Below are 14,741 nucleotides of genomic sequence, written 5' to 3'. Positions count from 1 at the left end.
TAAGCCTACACGGTTTTTGTGTGTTGAATATGCCTTTTGTTGAACTTTCGATCGGGTGAGCGGCACAGCTCCCTTTTTTCCCGCTGATTGACAGCCGACCTGGCGGGCGGCGACCCAAGCCCCTTTGACATCAGCAACCCGCATTCGGAGCACACAGGAGACTTTTCCATCCTTGACACGAACACATTCTCCTCTCTAATTCATGTTTAAGGTGCAACTCGTCCCACCGACGTCCTTGAGCACACTTTTCTCACATCCTCTCCTTCTTTTTCCTTTTTTTTCCCCTCTCCGCATTATGTATAATTAACCGTGCAAAGAATTCTCCGTTGAAGAATTAAAAAGCGTCTTTCTAATCCCCCCCAGCAACACCGCCGCCACCAACCTCCTCCCTTCTGGAGCGTATGCTAATGATGTCGTTTTCCTTTATCTTTTTATAATAAAGGATTAGGCCAGGACTGTCTCCGGCTGCATCTCGGGGACCAATTTAGCCAAGATCCAGGAGAGACGAGCCCTGGTGGTTAATTACCATTCATTAACATAGTTTGCATCTCCTCCGCTTCAATACCCATGAGCCGGCTATTGTCAATATTTGTCCCATATAAATTTCGCCCTGTTTTTGGTGTGTGTGCATGTGTGTGTTCCCGCCCTCCCTCCAATTTGGTCCGCCACTTTTCCTTTTGTCGCCATCCTCCGGCACTAGCTAATATCAGTCATAACTTGCCCACTTTTTTTTTTTTTGCATAGTCAACATGTTTGCGCTTATCTATATGGGTGACTGTTAAGTTTAAACTTTAGTAGACACTCGTAATAAGAAGAGATCACATAAATAGATTTTAAACATGCAAGAAGGACAGGGAGAGAAGTTTTCAAAAAGAGGATTCCATTCCCCTATGTGACACGCTCCCCTGAGCCCCCTCTTTTTATTAAATATTCAAGATTACAAAAATAACCGATCAGCCTTAACCCTCTTATTAACATGGGGAAGTCGGCATCCCCGTTTAACAAGCGCTATTTAAATTACTGCAACTCCGCGAAGGTTGTAAAAAACATCAAATTCAATCCAAACACCTACAAGGTGGTAACAACTTCCCACAATGTGGCAACAAACCAATCACAGGCAAGAAATGACACAGATGAGACATACTAAGTAATCCATTTTGTAAATTGTTTTTTCTTATCTGGAACAATAAAAAATGAATACTGTAAACATTAATTGTGATTGTCAAAGGGGCTAGGGATCCGGGTACTGATGGGTCATGTCTGATGTGGGTCTCTGTCTCCAGGAATTACTTGTTGTAGTGAAAAACAGTTGACAAAAAATGGACAACTGAGAGAGCAAGACTCAAAAACCTCTTTGGACATATTAATAACAATTTGTCACGGTTGCCATGGCGCCCAATTGGCCCCGCCCATGGACACCAGCTGAAGCTCGTTGACAGATTGGCTCCCTGTCAATATCTAAACGCTGTCCTGTCATTAGCCTTGGGTCGGTGAGTCTGAGACTCTCCGTTTATCCTGTGTTTTTGCTCCTTTTTTGCTCCCGCCACGATCTATTTGATTTTGACTTTTTCCGTTCCCGACACCGTCACCGCTAGCCACGGAAGTCCCGCACAATTGATATTTCCAGTTTATGTTCTCTTACGCAGCACAACGAATGAGTGGTTAGCGCATTCGCGGCACAGTTCTGAGGTCATGAGATCGAACCTTCCTGTGTGGAATTTTCATGTTCACCCTGTGCTTGCGTGGGTTTCCTCTGGTCACTCCGGTTTCCTCCCACATTTTCAAAAACACGCATGTCAGGTTAATTGGCCGGTCCAAATTGTCTCTAGGTGTAAATGAGTGAGTTGTCTGTTTCTGCGTGCCCTGTGACTGGCTGGCAACCAGTTCAGGGTGTCCACTGCCCAAAGATGGCTGGGATTGGCTCCAGCACCCCCGCGACCCTACTGAGGATAGGCTGTGCAGATAATGGATGGATGTTCTCTTACATTGTGTTCAAGTTCAGTTCAGGTCTTTACTTCATTATAACAAATAAATATGTTAGATATTTTTGAAGATATTTTGGGAGCTATGAAAAAAGGCCCAAAAGCAATAATTCTTAACATGATTTCTGACTTTGTGGCCAAAATAACACAAACATTCCAGGCGGTTTTTATGATACTTGGTCAATAAAAGGTTTTAGGGGTGTGAAAGTCGAAGAACAGAGACTTGATTAGCCGATAGCGACAATGGTGTAATAGTCAAAAAAATAGTGCACGATGCTAGTCAAAATAAGGAACTGGTATCCTATGAAATCTCTGCATTTTTCCAATAATAAAAATAGAATAAACTTATAAATGACAAATTCAAATGTGCCCCAAGCTGCCTGTTTGGCTGCTATCCTCTTGGGTTTAATTAACCTGGCCTTGCCTCCAAAGCCCACGCAATGAAGATGTTAAAACCATTTTGAGCACATAAATGTCCCTGTCCTTTCTTTGTTTGTTTTTCGGTTTTCATGTATCGGAATGTCTTGCCATTACCTTTCTTCCCCATGTTTTCTCCTCATCTTGCGCTCGTCTTTCCTTGTTCTGCTCTCATTAAGAGCGAGTTTCCCGCTGGGAACGACTTTGATCGCTCCTTCCAAATACAGACTTACTCTTGCCTGTTTATTCATTCCAGCACAGTCAATGCTTGTGTCATTTCCCTTCCTCTTATCCCCAAGTTGCCTCTGTTTTTTTTTTTTACTTTTTACCAACTGTATGTTAAAAATTGTCAAGGTCAATTCCCCTCTCTGTGTTAAAATATTTGAATCACTTCCAGGCACCAAAAAAAAGTCACACCTACCAATTATAATTATACATTAAGTTATGAATGAAACTATCATTATTGCATGCTTAATTGTTGGATTAACCAACAGGGGGCAGTACGATAAATGCATGCTAGCGGTAGGATTGGGCCTAAATAATTCCAGCTCGACCCGGGCCCACAGGTATTAAAGCCCCAGTGTGTAATTTTTGGCCACTAGATGGCATTGTGTTGTCTGGTGTGAGCCAAGCCCAGAGCAGAGTGGCGGCAGAATGCCAGAAAAACATGGCAGCAACCTAAGTGGGGATTCCACTGTGTAAAAGAATTCCATATTTCTTAACCTATGATTTTTTTTTAATAAAAATTAATATTGGTATAATAGTTCACGTATTTTTGCCTAATATTTAAATTATTCAAATAAACATTTCTTTTTACTGAATAACATTATTTGTACCACCAGGAGGCACTAAATATTACACACTGTCCCTTTCAAGCATGACCCAGCCCAAGCCCGGCGAAAATTAACTTCATTTGAGAGACCGACCTCGTAGCAAAGCCAAATTTTCATGTTTTCTTTGGATCCGACAGTTCTGATGCCTTGGTTCGCTGTGCAAAATGGGGACTGAATGCATCGCGCAGATCCTCCACAAAGGAAAAAGAAACAATGATGGGTGGATAATTACGAAAATAATAATAATAATAATAATAATAATTTCCTTGTATTGTCATTCTGTGTAACAATGTACAGCCACAGCCAACAGAGGGCGCCGCCGACCACTTTTATGAATAACCTATATTTCACATCGACAATATCTGTGTATTATTTGTGTTTCCAACATTCATTGCAGCCTGGTCATCCTGGAAGGAGTATTACCTCATGTGCGGACCCTTTTCAAGGTTTCTTTATTCACCCCATGTTGAGGTTTTGAGTTTTTCCTTGCTCTCATGTAGGTTTTAGATCAGGGGATGGTGTAATAATAGTCTGTGGTTTGCAATAGTCTGTGGTCTGTGAAGCCCTTTCAGACTCCTTGTGATTAATGGCTATACAAATAAACTTGACTATCAAACACTACTTTCTTTTATTTCTCCAGTGTTTATTAACTTACTCTGTGAAGGGTTCGATGATGCAAAAAAAAAACAATAATACATGGCTTGATCCAAGTTTATTTTGAGGAAACATCAAGATTTTAGAAATGCATATCAAACTCCTCAAACTCTAAATCATTAACAAAGAGTTTGGTGACCCTGATATAGAGCCTCAACGTTCATGGAGTCGAGCCTTTGGGTCAGAACCATTGAATTCAGCGAATTAATCTGGCCCATGGAGATGAACTCTACCTTTTATGAAACTTTTGAAAACAGAAAAACTGCTCGTTTTCAACAAAAGTCTAATGTATTTGTCAAGAAGGAAAAGGCACATATCATTTGGGATATGTTCCAGGAAATAGGAAGGCAAAAGAAGGTCATCATTTTGGAGAAGGTGAGATGATAATGAAAACTTTTGATTAGGACCCCTTTCTCTCCCTAGCGATGCAGACACGGATGTTGTCAGCAGAGTAAACACGTTGCATTATACATGTGTCAAAAACGCATTTGGCAGCACGTCCCGGGTTCGCTTGTTTTCTGCAAAGCGGGTGCCAAATGTCTGCAACGCCCGCCCAAATCAAAGTGGGACGTTGGCAGCGCCGACAAGTGTGTCAGGGAAACAAAGTCACCAGAGAAGAGGCTCTGAAAACGGCCAATTGTGAAGTCGGAATGCTCTCGTTGTTTGAGTTTCATTTATTTTGTTATTTATCGGGGTGGAGGACCGAGAGACTCAGCCACCCAAGTTCATAGAAAGTCAACCTAATATCTAAAATTTAGAGCCTAAAGTTTTTCGGACATATTTCTACTCTCATTGTATAATGATGGCTGTGTATAATGATTTCCTTTAACAAATTCTTCTTAAGGTTAAGTCAGTTGTGCCTACATCTAGAGTATATTCAGCCAGGAATTCCATTTTTTACAGGATGCTTGTAGGGTGAATTAAACTATAAATGTGTGTCTTTTTGTGTTATCAATTCAGATTCGCAGAGAGTGATCTCACCTCATCTCATTAGCTGCACCGCTTATCCTCAGTAGGGTCGCGGGGGTGCTGTAGCCCATCCCAGCAATCATCGGGCAGTGGGCAGGGGACATTCTGAACTGGTTGCCAGCCAATCGCAGGGCCCACAGGGACAGACATTCACACCTAGGGACAATTTGGACCGGCCAATCCACCTGAAACGCATGTCTTTGGAATGTGGGAGGAAACCGGAGTGCCGGGAGGAAACCCACGCAAGCACGGGGAGAACATACAAACTCCGCACAGGAAGTCCGGTAGCTGGATTTGAACCCACACAGGAGGTTCCCCCAGACCTTAGAACTGTGCCGTACACGCGCTAACCACTGCGCCACCGTGCTGCCCGCAGAGAGTGATATGACCTTATATTCATCCCATAAGAACAATGTATTGTCATGATTACTGATGTGACTCAGCTGTGCCCGCTCACTTGGCGCCTACCACCGCGGGTTCTGATTGGCTCCCTGTCACTATTTGAACTCAGTCCTGTCAATCCCCTGTTGTCAGTCCGTCTGCGAATCTCCGTGTATACTAGGCTAGCCTTTTTTTACCCTGACTCTCGCCTGTCCCGTTTTTGCTCCCGTTTGTCTTGGCTACGACCTGTTTGGATCCTGACCATGTCTGCTCTCCCGTCCCTGCATACGACCCCTTTTTGTTCACGACTACGTCTACTCTCCAGTTCTGGCTTCTGACTCGTTTCCGACCCCGATCATGTCTTGCTCTCCCAGTCCCGGCTACCGACCAGTTTTACGCCCCTGACACCGCCATCGCTCGTTACGGAAGATTTCCTTCCGTGCTCGGATCACAATCCAAGTACGAGAGCGACTTGCTTCCCGCGCCAGCGAACACCTCTCTCTTTCACTAAAACTTGTGGTAAACGTCACGCAAGTCGGTCCTGTTTCCATTCTGGTTCATGACATGTAGGGTCTCCCTGACCTGCTGATGAAACTCAAGGTCCCAAACAACATCCTGTCATCTGTGCTTGAGTTTAAATGAGCGGGGCTGTTCTCAAACAGATATATCTTGATGAAATTGTCTGAGAGAAGCTAGTTTCCTTTCAAGTCATATCCTGCTTCACACTGTGTGAAGGTCACCGTTGTTCATTGTGTTTAAACTCATTATCCTGCTGTCTTTAATGATTGATTTTCTAGTAATATCCGTCTTCGCACTTTGCGACTGGAACTGCATAAAAAGGCGGAACAAACAGTGACTAGCACACCTTTGGCCGGTGTCCTTCTTGCAAGAAGAAAATATAGTCTCACTCCTATCTGAACTCAGACTTTTGTCTTTTTATTTCACATGAGGGCAGACTGAACCAAAGTAATAGACGTTTAGATCCCACTATGCTTTTTGTTTATATCTCAATTATCTTCAATCAATCGATTAACTTTTTTTGTATAGTCCTTTTCAGACCACAACATGCAACAAATATACTGTACATAAACATTCAATGTGCCAAAATAAAGCAACCATTTGTCTCCCGCTTTTATCCGAGTACTTGACAATCTACAGTGAACTATCGTTTTGGTTTTGTCTAAAGAACAAATTTGTATTGTAAAGAAAATCTTGGAAACTACATCGAACTACAAAAACCAGACAAAATACGCCAAAAATAAATTAAAATAAAAATATTATAAATATTATCGATGATAATGATAACATGTTTCACCATCCAACAACCCAGAAGGCCAAACCCGCAGACATATACACAATGTTTAAAACAAAGTAAATAAATAAATAGAATTATGTCAAGGCACAGACTAACCATGTGAGGCAAGGGGCCTATTCAGCTCTTATGTATGCAGAGGGTAAAAAATACATGACTGAATTTTAGTTCCACCTATTCCCCCGATTTAACCAATGTTTCTCGAATGGCGTTACTTGCAACTTATTTTCTAGTAAAGTACAAAATTAATCCTTATATCTTGCAGAATTATCTCATATGGAGAATATAAAATAGTTTTGCTCATTTTAAGATTTTTAACCGAATTGTCATCCTTTAAATGAGCATTTTTTTCTGTGCTCAGCAGATATGTATTTTATTTCAGGGTTTGTTTTTTTACTCGGATAAAGCAAAGTTCATCATACACCTAAAAGTATCAATACATACAACTATTCATAGAAAGATACATTAAGTAAGCTGGTAGGTATATAATTATCTACCTACTAACATACTACTAACCTACTAACATTTTTGGTGATAGGAATGAGTGGAGAGGTGTTGTGAAAGGATAGTGGGATGTTTGGACGCGTTCTAAGGGATAGGCAGGGCACCTGTATGATGCGGCAGGGGTAAACCAGTGAAAGCTGTCGGGCCCTGCTGTTGAACAGAAGAGTGTGTTGTGTCACTAGTGCTAGGTCATTGATATTTTCTGGGAAAATTATTTTTTAATAATGGACTATGTCAATTTAACCCTACTTCCAAAAAATGACCTGGTAATAATATAGTTACAACATAGTAATAACATTAGTATTTCAGAAATGCACATCAAACTGCCCTTTGCGCTAATTAGGAACAAAAATGAGTTTGAATAAAAAATACGATTGAATACAATTTACATTTATTGAGTGCAATGAAGATTTTCACCGAGTAGGTTTAAGTTCAATGAGCAGTGAAAGTTCATGGCACCCTGGCCTGGTAGGAAATGTGTTTACAGGAGTGGCGGGAGCTGATGTGGGGTCGATAAGATAATCAGCGCATCCAGACGCGGACGGGCCCTGATGACAGAGGACGGCAGGCATTGTTTTGATAAACGCTCTGTTGTTTTGGTTAATTCCAGGCATCGCAGGGCTCTTCTCCGAGATGGTGGAGCCCAGGGGGCTTCATTGGCATGCCCATGGGAGGAGCGGGCACACCATCTTGCGGAGAGGCATGGGCTGAGGGGAGAAAGGCTGGAAGACTTTAGAGAGGCTTCCCAGAGACTCCGACGACACTGATTCGACTAATTCGGCTATTTTCGATGGAGTACACTTAGTTAAATTAATAATGAAATGAAATCTGCCCCTTTTCTTGTCCATCTACTCCATCAAGGAACGTGCGTGCATTGTTGGGTGAATGGTAATGGATTCAGATAACTCATTTGAACGATTTGGTAAACAATACATTGTAATATTTAATTCCTAACATGCCCCTGATGTAGATGCATACACAGATAAGCTAAACTTGGACTCAAATTAACAGCATAAAGACAAAAAGGCAACCATGATTGCTTTTTTCCAGCGTTAACAACAATCCTTGTCCTTGTAAACACCTTCCTCACTTTGATGAACTTCTCAGTGCCGCACATAGTGTGAGGACTTCCTCGCAACCCCTAAAGTGGAGCCCACCTCAGGTGATCTCACTAATGATGTCAAGCATGTAACACACCATTGCATTTTCTTTTCTTTTCTTTTTTTTATTTATGCTCTCTCTTTGCCCTCAGTTCCAATGTCCGACAACAAAGATTTTTTTTTGTATGCATAGGTAATCGGAGCGCCTGCTAGAAAGCGAGCCACCCAGTGAGCACGGGTGGAGGAGGCCGGCATCACTGGGACCAATTAGAAGAGAGCACAGGTACATTAGCATGTTTCAATGACCAGGAGGTCGCCTGGTCAAAACATGCTAGCATGGTGGCTAATAGAGTACACACATACTGTACTTTTCATGCCATTTACTCTGTTTTAGTCAGGTGTAGAATTTATGCTGATAGGCAGAGGGAAGTAAGCTACTGCAATCATGGTTACCTTTTTGTCTTTATACCTTTTTCAAGCCGAGAACTAATTTTTGTTCTTAATAAGAGCAAAGGGCAGTTTAATATGCATTTCTAAAATAATAATGTTATTACTATGTTGTAACTATGTTATTACCAGTAACCCATTTTGTAACAATGACAATAAAGGTATATTCTATTCTATTCTATTCAATTCAATTCTATTCTATTTTATTCTGTTCTATTCTATTCTATTCTACTGAACTAGTTCTGAGATTGATGACTGGTAATACGAATAGAGTAGATTATTTGTACAATAGCAGGCAATTTAAAGAACAATAGACCAGACAAGAAACAACTTTGAACATAAATTGTAGTAAAATAACCTACTTTTGGTGTTATATGAGAAATCTTAATTTTGGTTCATCTTGGTTTACTAACCCGGTTTTATTTCTATTTCAGTTTTTAAAAAATTTAGCCTGACCCGACCCGGGCCTGCGATATTAAAGCCCGAACCAACTGACTTGATTTCAGGGACCAAGCCCAAAGAAAATCTTAATTTCCATATTTTACTTGTGAGGCCCAGGACAGGCTTCTCTCTCGCTGACTCTTTATTAAATTATCCACCAGTTGTTGCAGCCGATCGTGCAGCAACGCAAGGTAGGCTGGGCTGGGCTGCGCTGCGCGAGAGGAGGACTGAATCCATTGTGCAGATCCTTCCACTGTGAAAAACAAAGAAAAAGAAACAAAGAACAATGATGGGTGGATATTTCTTTTAAAAAAGGCAGCAAGATAGAAGCCTAGCCCGAACCCAAACGCAATGATTGACATTTTAGACTGGACTTACCCTAATTTTGCTCAGGTCAGGCTCCGTCTTAAGATCTTACCTCTCTCAGTCATCTACTCTAAATCCAGCTAATCCAATTATAAGTTTCAAAATTTACTTTTATGCACACCCATAGGGTTTTAGAATCTAAATCTGTCTTTATGTCAGAATATAAAGTCACACTATAATACACTTCAAACGTCCACAACTCATTGGCAAGAAGGTTTGACAAATAAGATAAGAAAACTCAATTTCAATGTTCTCCAGTTTAGGGAATCCCAAATTCATGAGTAAGTTCACAAAGTTCAGCAGTCAAAAATCAAGAGTAAAGCAACAATCCAATTCCTACCGCGACCTTGATGTGGAGCTCTATGACTAATCAGATCTTTGTTGGAGTCCTGGTCTGGGTAGCTCTTCACTTGGATCACCAAAATTTCTATTCGTCAAAGGAATTAAGTTATTTCCCCGTGAAGGGAAATAAAACTTTGGAAAAGGCCAGCAGAAGAAATATATTCAAGCGTTTTCTCTGCCAAATCCATTTTTTTAGCAGCATCTTATGTCCGCAGTTGACTGCATTTATGTATAGGTAATTATATTTTCCTTCAAATCATTTTTTATGCATACATTTTGATTAAACTTCAAAACTTCTAATTCAAATCTTTCAATTAAATACAGACGCTGCCCTTCTTACGAAACGGATCCAGACGATCAAATTTGTTCGTAAGTTATTTCAGTGCTATATTTTCTATGTTTAAGGTTTGTATAAGTATGTTTAAGGCTTGTATAAGTAACCTGTATTGTTTTGTGCTAAAAAAATAAACATTTCATAAAACAATATGCTCTATAAAGATAAATAAAGTTGAGTTTAACTTACTTTTGTAAGTTGGGCTTTAAGAGTTAGGCTACTTCCTCCTCGGCGGTAAAAAGTGGCCGAAATAAAGCAATACAACCATTTTCTCAACCGCATCAAGCTTTCTTATTCCACTTTCATGTAAAAAAAAACAGCTCGCCTCTTCTTCAAGCTTTACACCAACCGTATCGAATTGATGCACGAGATAGTAAACGCTTACACACGAACCAGGAAGTAGAAGCCGGATTTCTTGTTCGGAGTGGATGCTGGGTGACCTCTCACAGCGCCACCACACGGCGGAAGGGCAGAAAGAATTACTACAGTAATGTCCTGTACTCGGAAAACACACAATACAAAATCTAACTTACACTAATGTCCGAATATTTTTCCACATTCCGAACGAAATGTTCGTCTCTACCGTTTTTCGTAAGTCGAATGATCATAAGTAGGGGAGCTGCTTTATTTAAAGTTCTAGTTGTTTAAAATGATTCGACTGCATGGCATTCATTTTTCTGAACGTAATAATTTTTAATTTATCAGGTTAAAAAAACATTACTGTATATGTAATATTTACTCAATTTGTTTTTTTTAACCTTAATTATGTATCTCTTCGTTGTTTATTATACTGAAATAAGGAATATATTTATTAACATTTTTATATTTAAATGTTTTTTTTTTCATTATTCAGCTGTGAAATAACAATGTTTTTATTCTCTTAATTATACAAATAAGTTGCACCAATAAAATAAGCACAATTCTTAATTATTCTTCATTACAATAAGGCGAAAGTAATACAGATGTTTTGCACTCCTCGGGAACTCACACATATTTTTTACATAGAATTAATACATTGATTTATTACATTTGATTTCTTTTTACACATTTTTATTTTTTCAACTTCGTCCTACTTTGCACTGAAAGGAGAAGCCCTCCAATTTCGTTGTACTTCTGCAAAATGACCATAAAGGTCATTTTAAATGTCTTAATCTGGAATTTATCATGTTTAATTGTTATTTGCTTACACATTGCTTAAAAACTGTTTTGATTTTGTTTGTAAGAAGACTGTGTATATGTACATGTTCAGATTATGTACGTCACTCTTATTTTGAACCTTCAAAACTAATCTTACTAATAGAATGAAAACAGTTTTTGCCATGTCTAAGGTAATAACAATATTAATTATGAATTCCAAATAAGGCCATTTACATACATTCATTCTTTGATCAATCTATTTTTATATTGTATTTTATCATTGGTGGTTATCTCGGGTCAATTATTTGTATTCTTTTACTACTTTATAATGGTTTAATTTTCAATCGAAATATTGAAATCTATATCGTGTGTAAGTCTCTTTTTACCCCCAGAAATGCCATGGTTGTTGCTATGTCAGTTTATTTCCATTAGATGGCAGCACTTTCCGTGCAGTTTATGACTGGATTTCTTTCTATCCAAACTCACAGCGCAAAATATTGGGATTTGAACAATCCCTTAAATATTCACGTTTTATTTTTCATACCCGTTAAAATTTACTTGTATACTTAGTAAACGCTGTTACTCAGGATCTTTATATTTTGTTGCTTGCAATTATTCTTGTGTACCGCTAGGTGGCAATGCTTGAACACGAGACGCGAGTGGTTTGTTGCAATCCTGCCTTTGCACTATTATTTTTTTACATGTTTGGTTTACAATTCAACATAATTAAAATATGGATCAAGGAGGAATCAAAATTCGTTTTTAATCATACATATTTATATTTGTAGGTGCGTTTTGGTGCTTACGTGCATAATATGTATGTTAACAACTATCCAAACGTGTACATTCGTTAAGTAAATTAGAAAATAATTCAATTGTCCTGATTGTCATTAAATACAACGGAGTGCACATTGTTCACAACGAGATTAGACTTGTCACTCCAAGATAGACATGTAGTAAAAGACTTAAAGAAAAAAAAAGATTTAAAAAAAAAATTGAACGCATGGACGTACCCAGACAGTTTTTGGGGGTGCTCAAGCACCCCGAGAAATTATAGCATTTATAAAACTCTCTTTATCGTAATAAAAAAACAGATTAAGCTTAAATATGATGAAAACAGTTAGATATATATGTAAATATTTATATTTTAAGTAAAACAAAACAAAAATATGAAAAATGCATCGTCAGGAATACCCCACTACCTTGAAATGGTTTAATCCATTTGATAGCACCGCCTTCGATATTTAGTTTTGTAGTATTCTTGTAATTAGATTTTGTTTTTCGTATTTTTGTAGTCCCATTTTTGTAGTATTTCTATATTTTTATAGATCTACTGTTATCATACTTTTATAGAAGTATTTTTGTCATAATATTTTTGTATTATAATATTACTGTAGTGTATTTTGTTGTATTTCTGTAGATGTATTTTGAAATATTTTCATATTAGTATATTTGTAGTATTTATTTTTAATAATATTATTGTAGTTGTATTTTTGTAGTATTTCTGTCGTAATATTTATGTAGCAGTATTTTTTTATCATAGTATTACTGCAGTGTTTTTGTCGAATTCTGTAGACGTATTTCAGTATTTCCATACTAGTATCTTTGTAGTATTTCTTTAGAACTTTTGATATTACTTCAGTTGTGTTTCTGTTGTAATACTTTTGTAATATAATTTTTGTATCATGGTATTAATGTAGTGGTATTTTGTAGTATTTCTATAGTATTTTTTCCCCCTTATCTTTATGCTGTCAGGAACCAGAACAGGATCAGGACCAAAACGCGTGAAGTTTTCACTCAAGCCTTTTATTTTACTGGAAATGGGGAGTCATGCACGTTAGGCAGCGGTCTGGCGTGGAAAGACAGGAAGCCAGAGACTGACAAGATCGATTCCAATTGCCCGAGTTGATATCGGACAGATGGGGTCGATACCGGACAGGACGGGACGGACAGGATAGATAATGAATCAGGACATCGAAAATAAACAGGAGAAACTAGACTGGAACGAAAACTGGAGAAAATAATAAACAGGACAACAATAGACAGAAACAAAACTGGAAACCGAAATTAAACAGGACAAAAAAAACGGGAACAATACCGGACGGGAAATACCAACAGGGACAGAACCGAGTCGAAACCCACGTTTTGCGGGGCAGAGGTTCATAGACGGACTGACAAAGGAAGAGTGACAGCGCTGAGCTTAAAATAGAAGGAAAGCCAATCTGTTTACGAGCCGCAGCTGGCGCCACACGGGCAGGGCCAATTGGGCGCCATGGCAACCGTGACAGTAAGCACTAAATTTGACATTTAGCTTTGTTGAAATTTCGCTGTATTCCTGTAGTAGTATATTTTTTGCAGAGACACAAAGGGACAAAGTTTTCACCAAAAATCATGCTTTTATTAGTAGTACTGTATTAACTATTATATGTATTTTCGTTATATTTTGACCATTTTTGTTTAGCTGGCCGGATGAGAAACACTGTCGCGCCCCATAGGGCCCGCCTGCCGTAGTTTGCACGTTGTTTAAATCTGTATTCACATACACATACATACATACTGTACAAAGTGTGTTCGTCCCCCGCCCCCCACTTAACTGGTGTCAACTAATCACGTGACACGTAGTATGTATGCGTTAATCAGGGATTTAAAACCAGGAGATTATCTCTTCAGACTACCACCTTTATCTAATTACCCCGCCATGACCAGTTAACTAATTAGTCCGGTCACGTGATCTCGACGTGTCGCAAAATGACTAACATCGAAGCACGATTCTTGTCAGGAGGGGGCGGGTCCGTTGACGTCAGAAAGCGCGTAGTCACGTGCTCCCCCGCTGACCAATTGGCGTTCCGAGGAGACCCCCAGCGAAGAGAAAACGTACCGAGGATCACGCGCGGCTGCCACTTCACATTCTGAGCCCACCGTGCAGTTTAATCCCGTTCATTTATTCCTGTTATTCGTTTTTTGCAGCCGTTTGACTAGTCCGCCATCATGTCGGTAGCTGGCCTCAAGAAACAATTCCACAAAGCCACCCAGGTGAGTCCTGCGGAATGCAATTGTTTGATATTTACTATGATGTTAATTTTTACAATTTTAAATATGGACGCATGAGTAAAAATGGTAAGATATCACCTCAAGGATTCGATTTTCTGTGATTTCTTTCATTCCCACCGCATTTCAGCCATCCATCCTACCCTTCAGATGACATTCTGCGTCACGTGACGTGGGCTTGGCGCGTAGCAGCGGCCAAATAACGGGAGCGCTGTTGTTTGTTTTTAAATGGTGATCATTACCATGATTAAGGCTGTGCAAACGCACGGTGGGTTGTTATGCAATCGTTAAGTGCGACTAGCCGGAAATCCTCTGCTCTCAGCTGCAGCACGCCATGACCTGGCCGCCCTCTAAGCGTTTGTGGGAAAGGGACCCATCATTAGGCACACCTACACTATTTATTATCAATGTTCTGAGTCATGAGAATACAGTCATGTGGAGTGCGATTTTTATCATTCACCTCTCTTGTAAGAG

General features: G+C 39.5%; 2 protein-coding genes across 5 annotated transcripts in view; both read left to right on the top strand.

Annotated features, from left to right (window-relative positions):
• Nucleotides 1-14,741, top strand: part of cntln (centlein, centrosomal protein) — a 278,092-nt gene that overhangs the window by 157,049 nt on the left and 106,302 nt on the right. The window lies entirely within an intron of this gene.
• The window catches only part of sh3gl2a (SH3 domain containing GRB2 like 2a, endophilin A1), a 53,597-nt gene continuing 52,917 nt past the window's right edge, over nucleotides 14,062-14,741 (top strand). For all 4 annotated transcript variants that reach the window (XM_088341832.1, XM_088341831.1, XM_088341830.1 and 1 more), the window contains exon 1: nucleotides 14,062-14,252. In XM_088341832.1, the coding sequence (XP_088197958.1) occupies nucleotides 14,208-14,252 (45 nt within the window). In that variant the 5' untranslated portion in view covers nucleotides 14,062-14,207. The remainder of the gene's footprint in view (nucleotides 14,253-14,741) is intronic.

This window comes from Urocampus carinirostris, chromosome 8 (genome assembly GCF_059441175.1).
Source record: "Urocampus carinirostris isolate Australia breed hairy pipefish chromosome 8, RoL_Ucar_1.0, whole genome shotgun sequence".
Classification (NCBI taxonomy): Eukaryota; Metazoa; Chordata; class Actinopteri; order Syngnathiformes; family Syngnathidae; genus Urocampus; species Urocampus carinirostris.
This window is presented reverse-complemented; position numbering and strand designations above follow the sequence as displayed.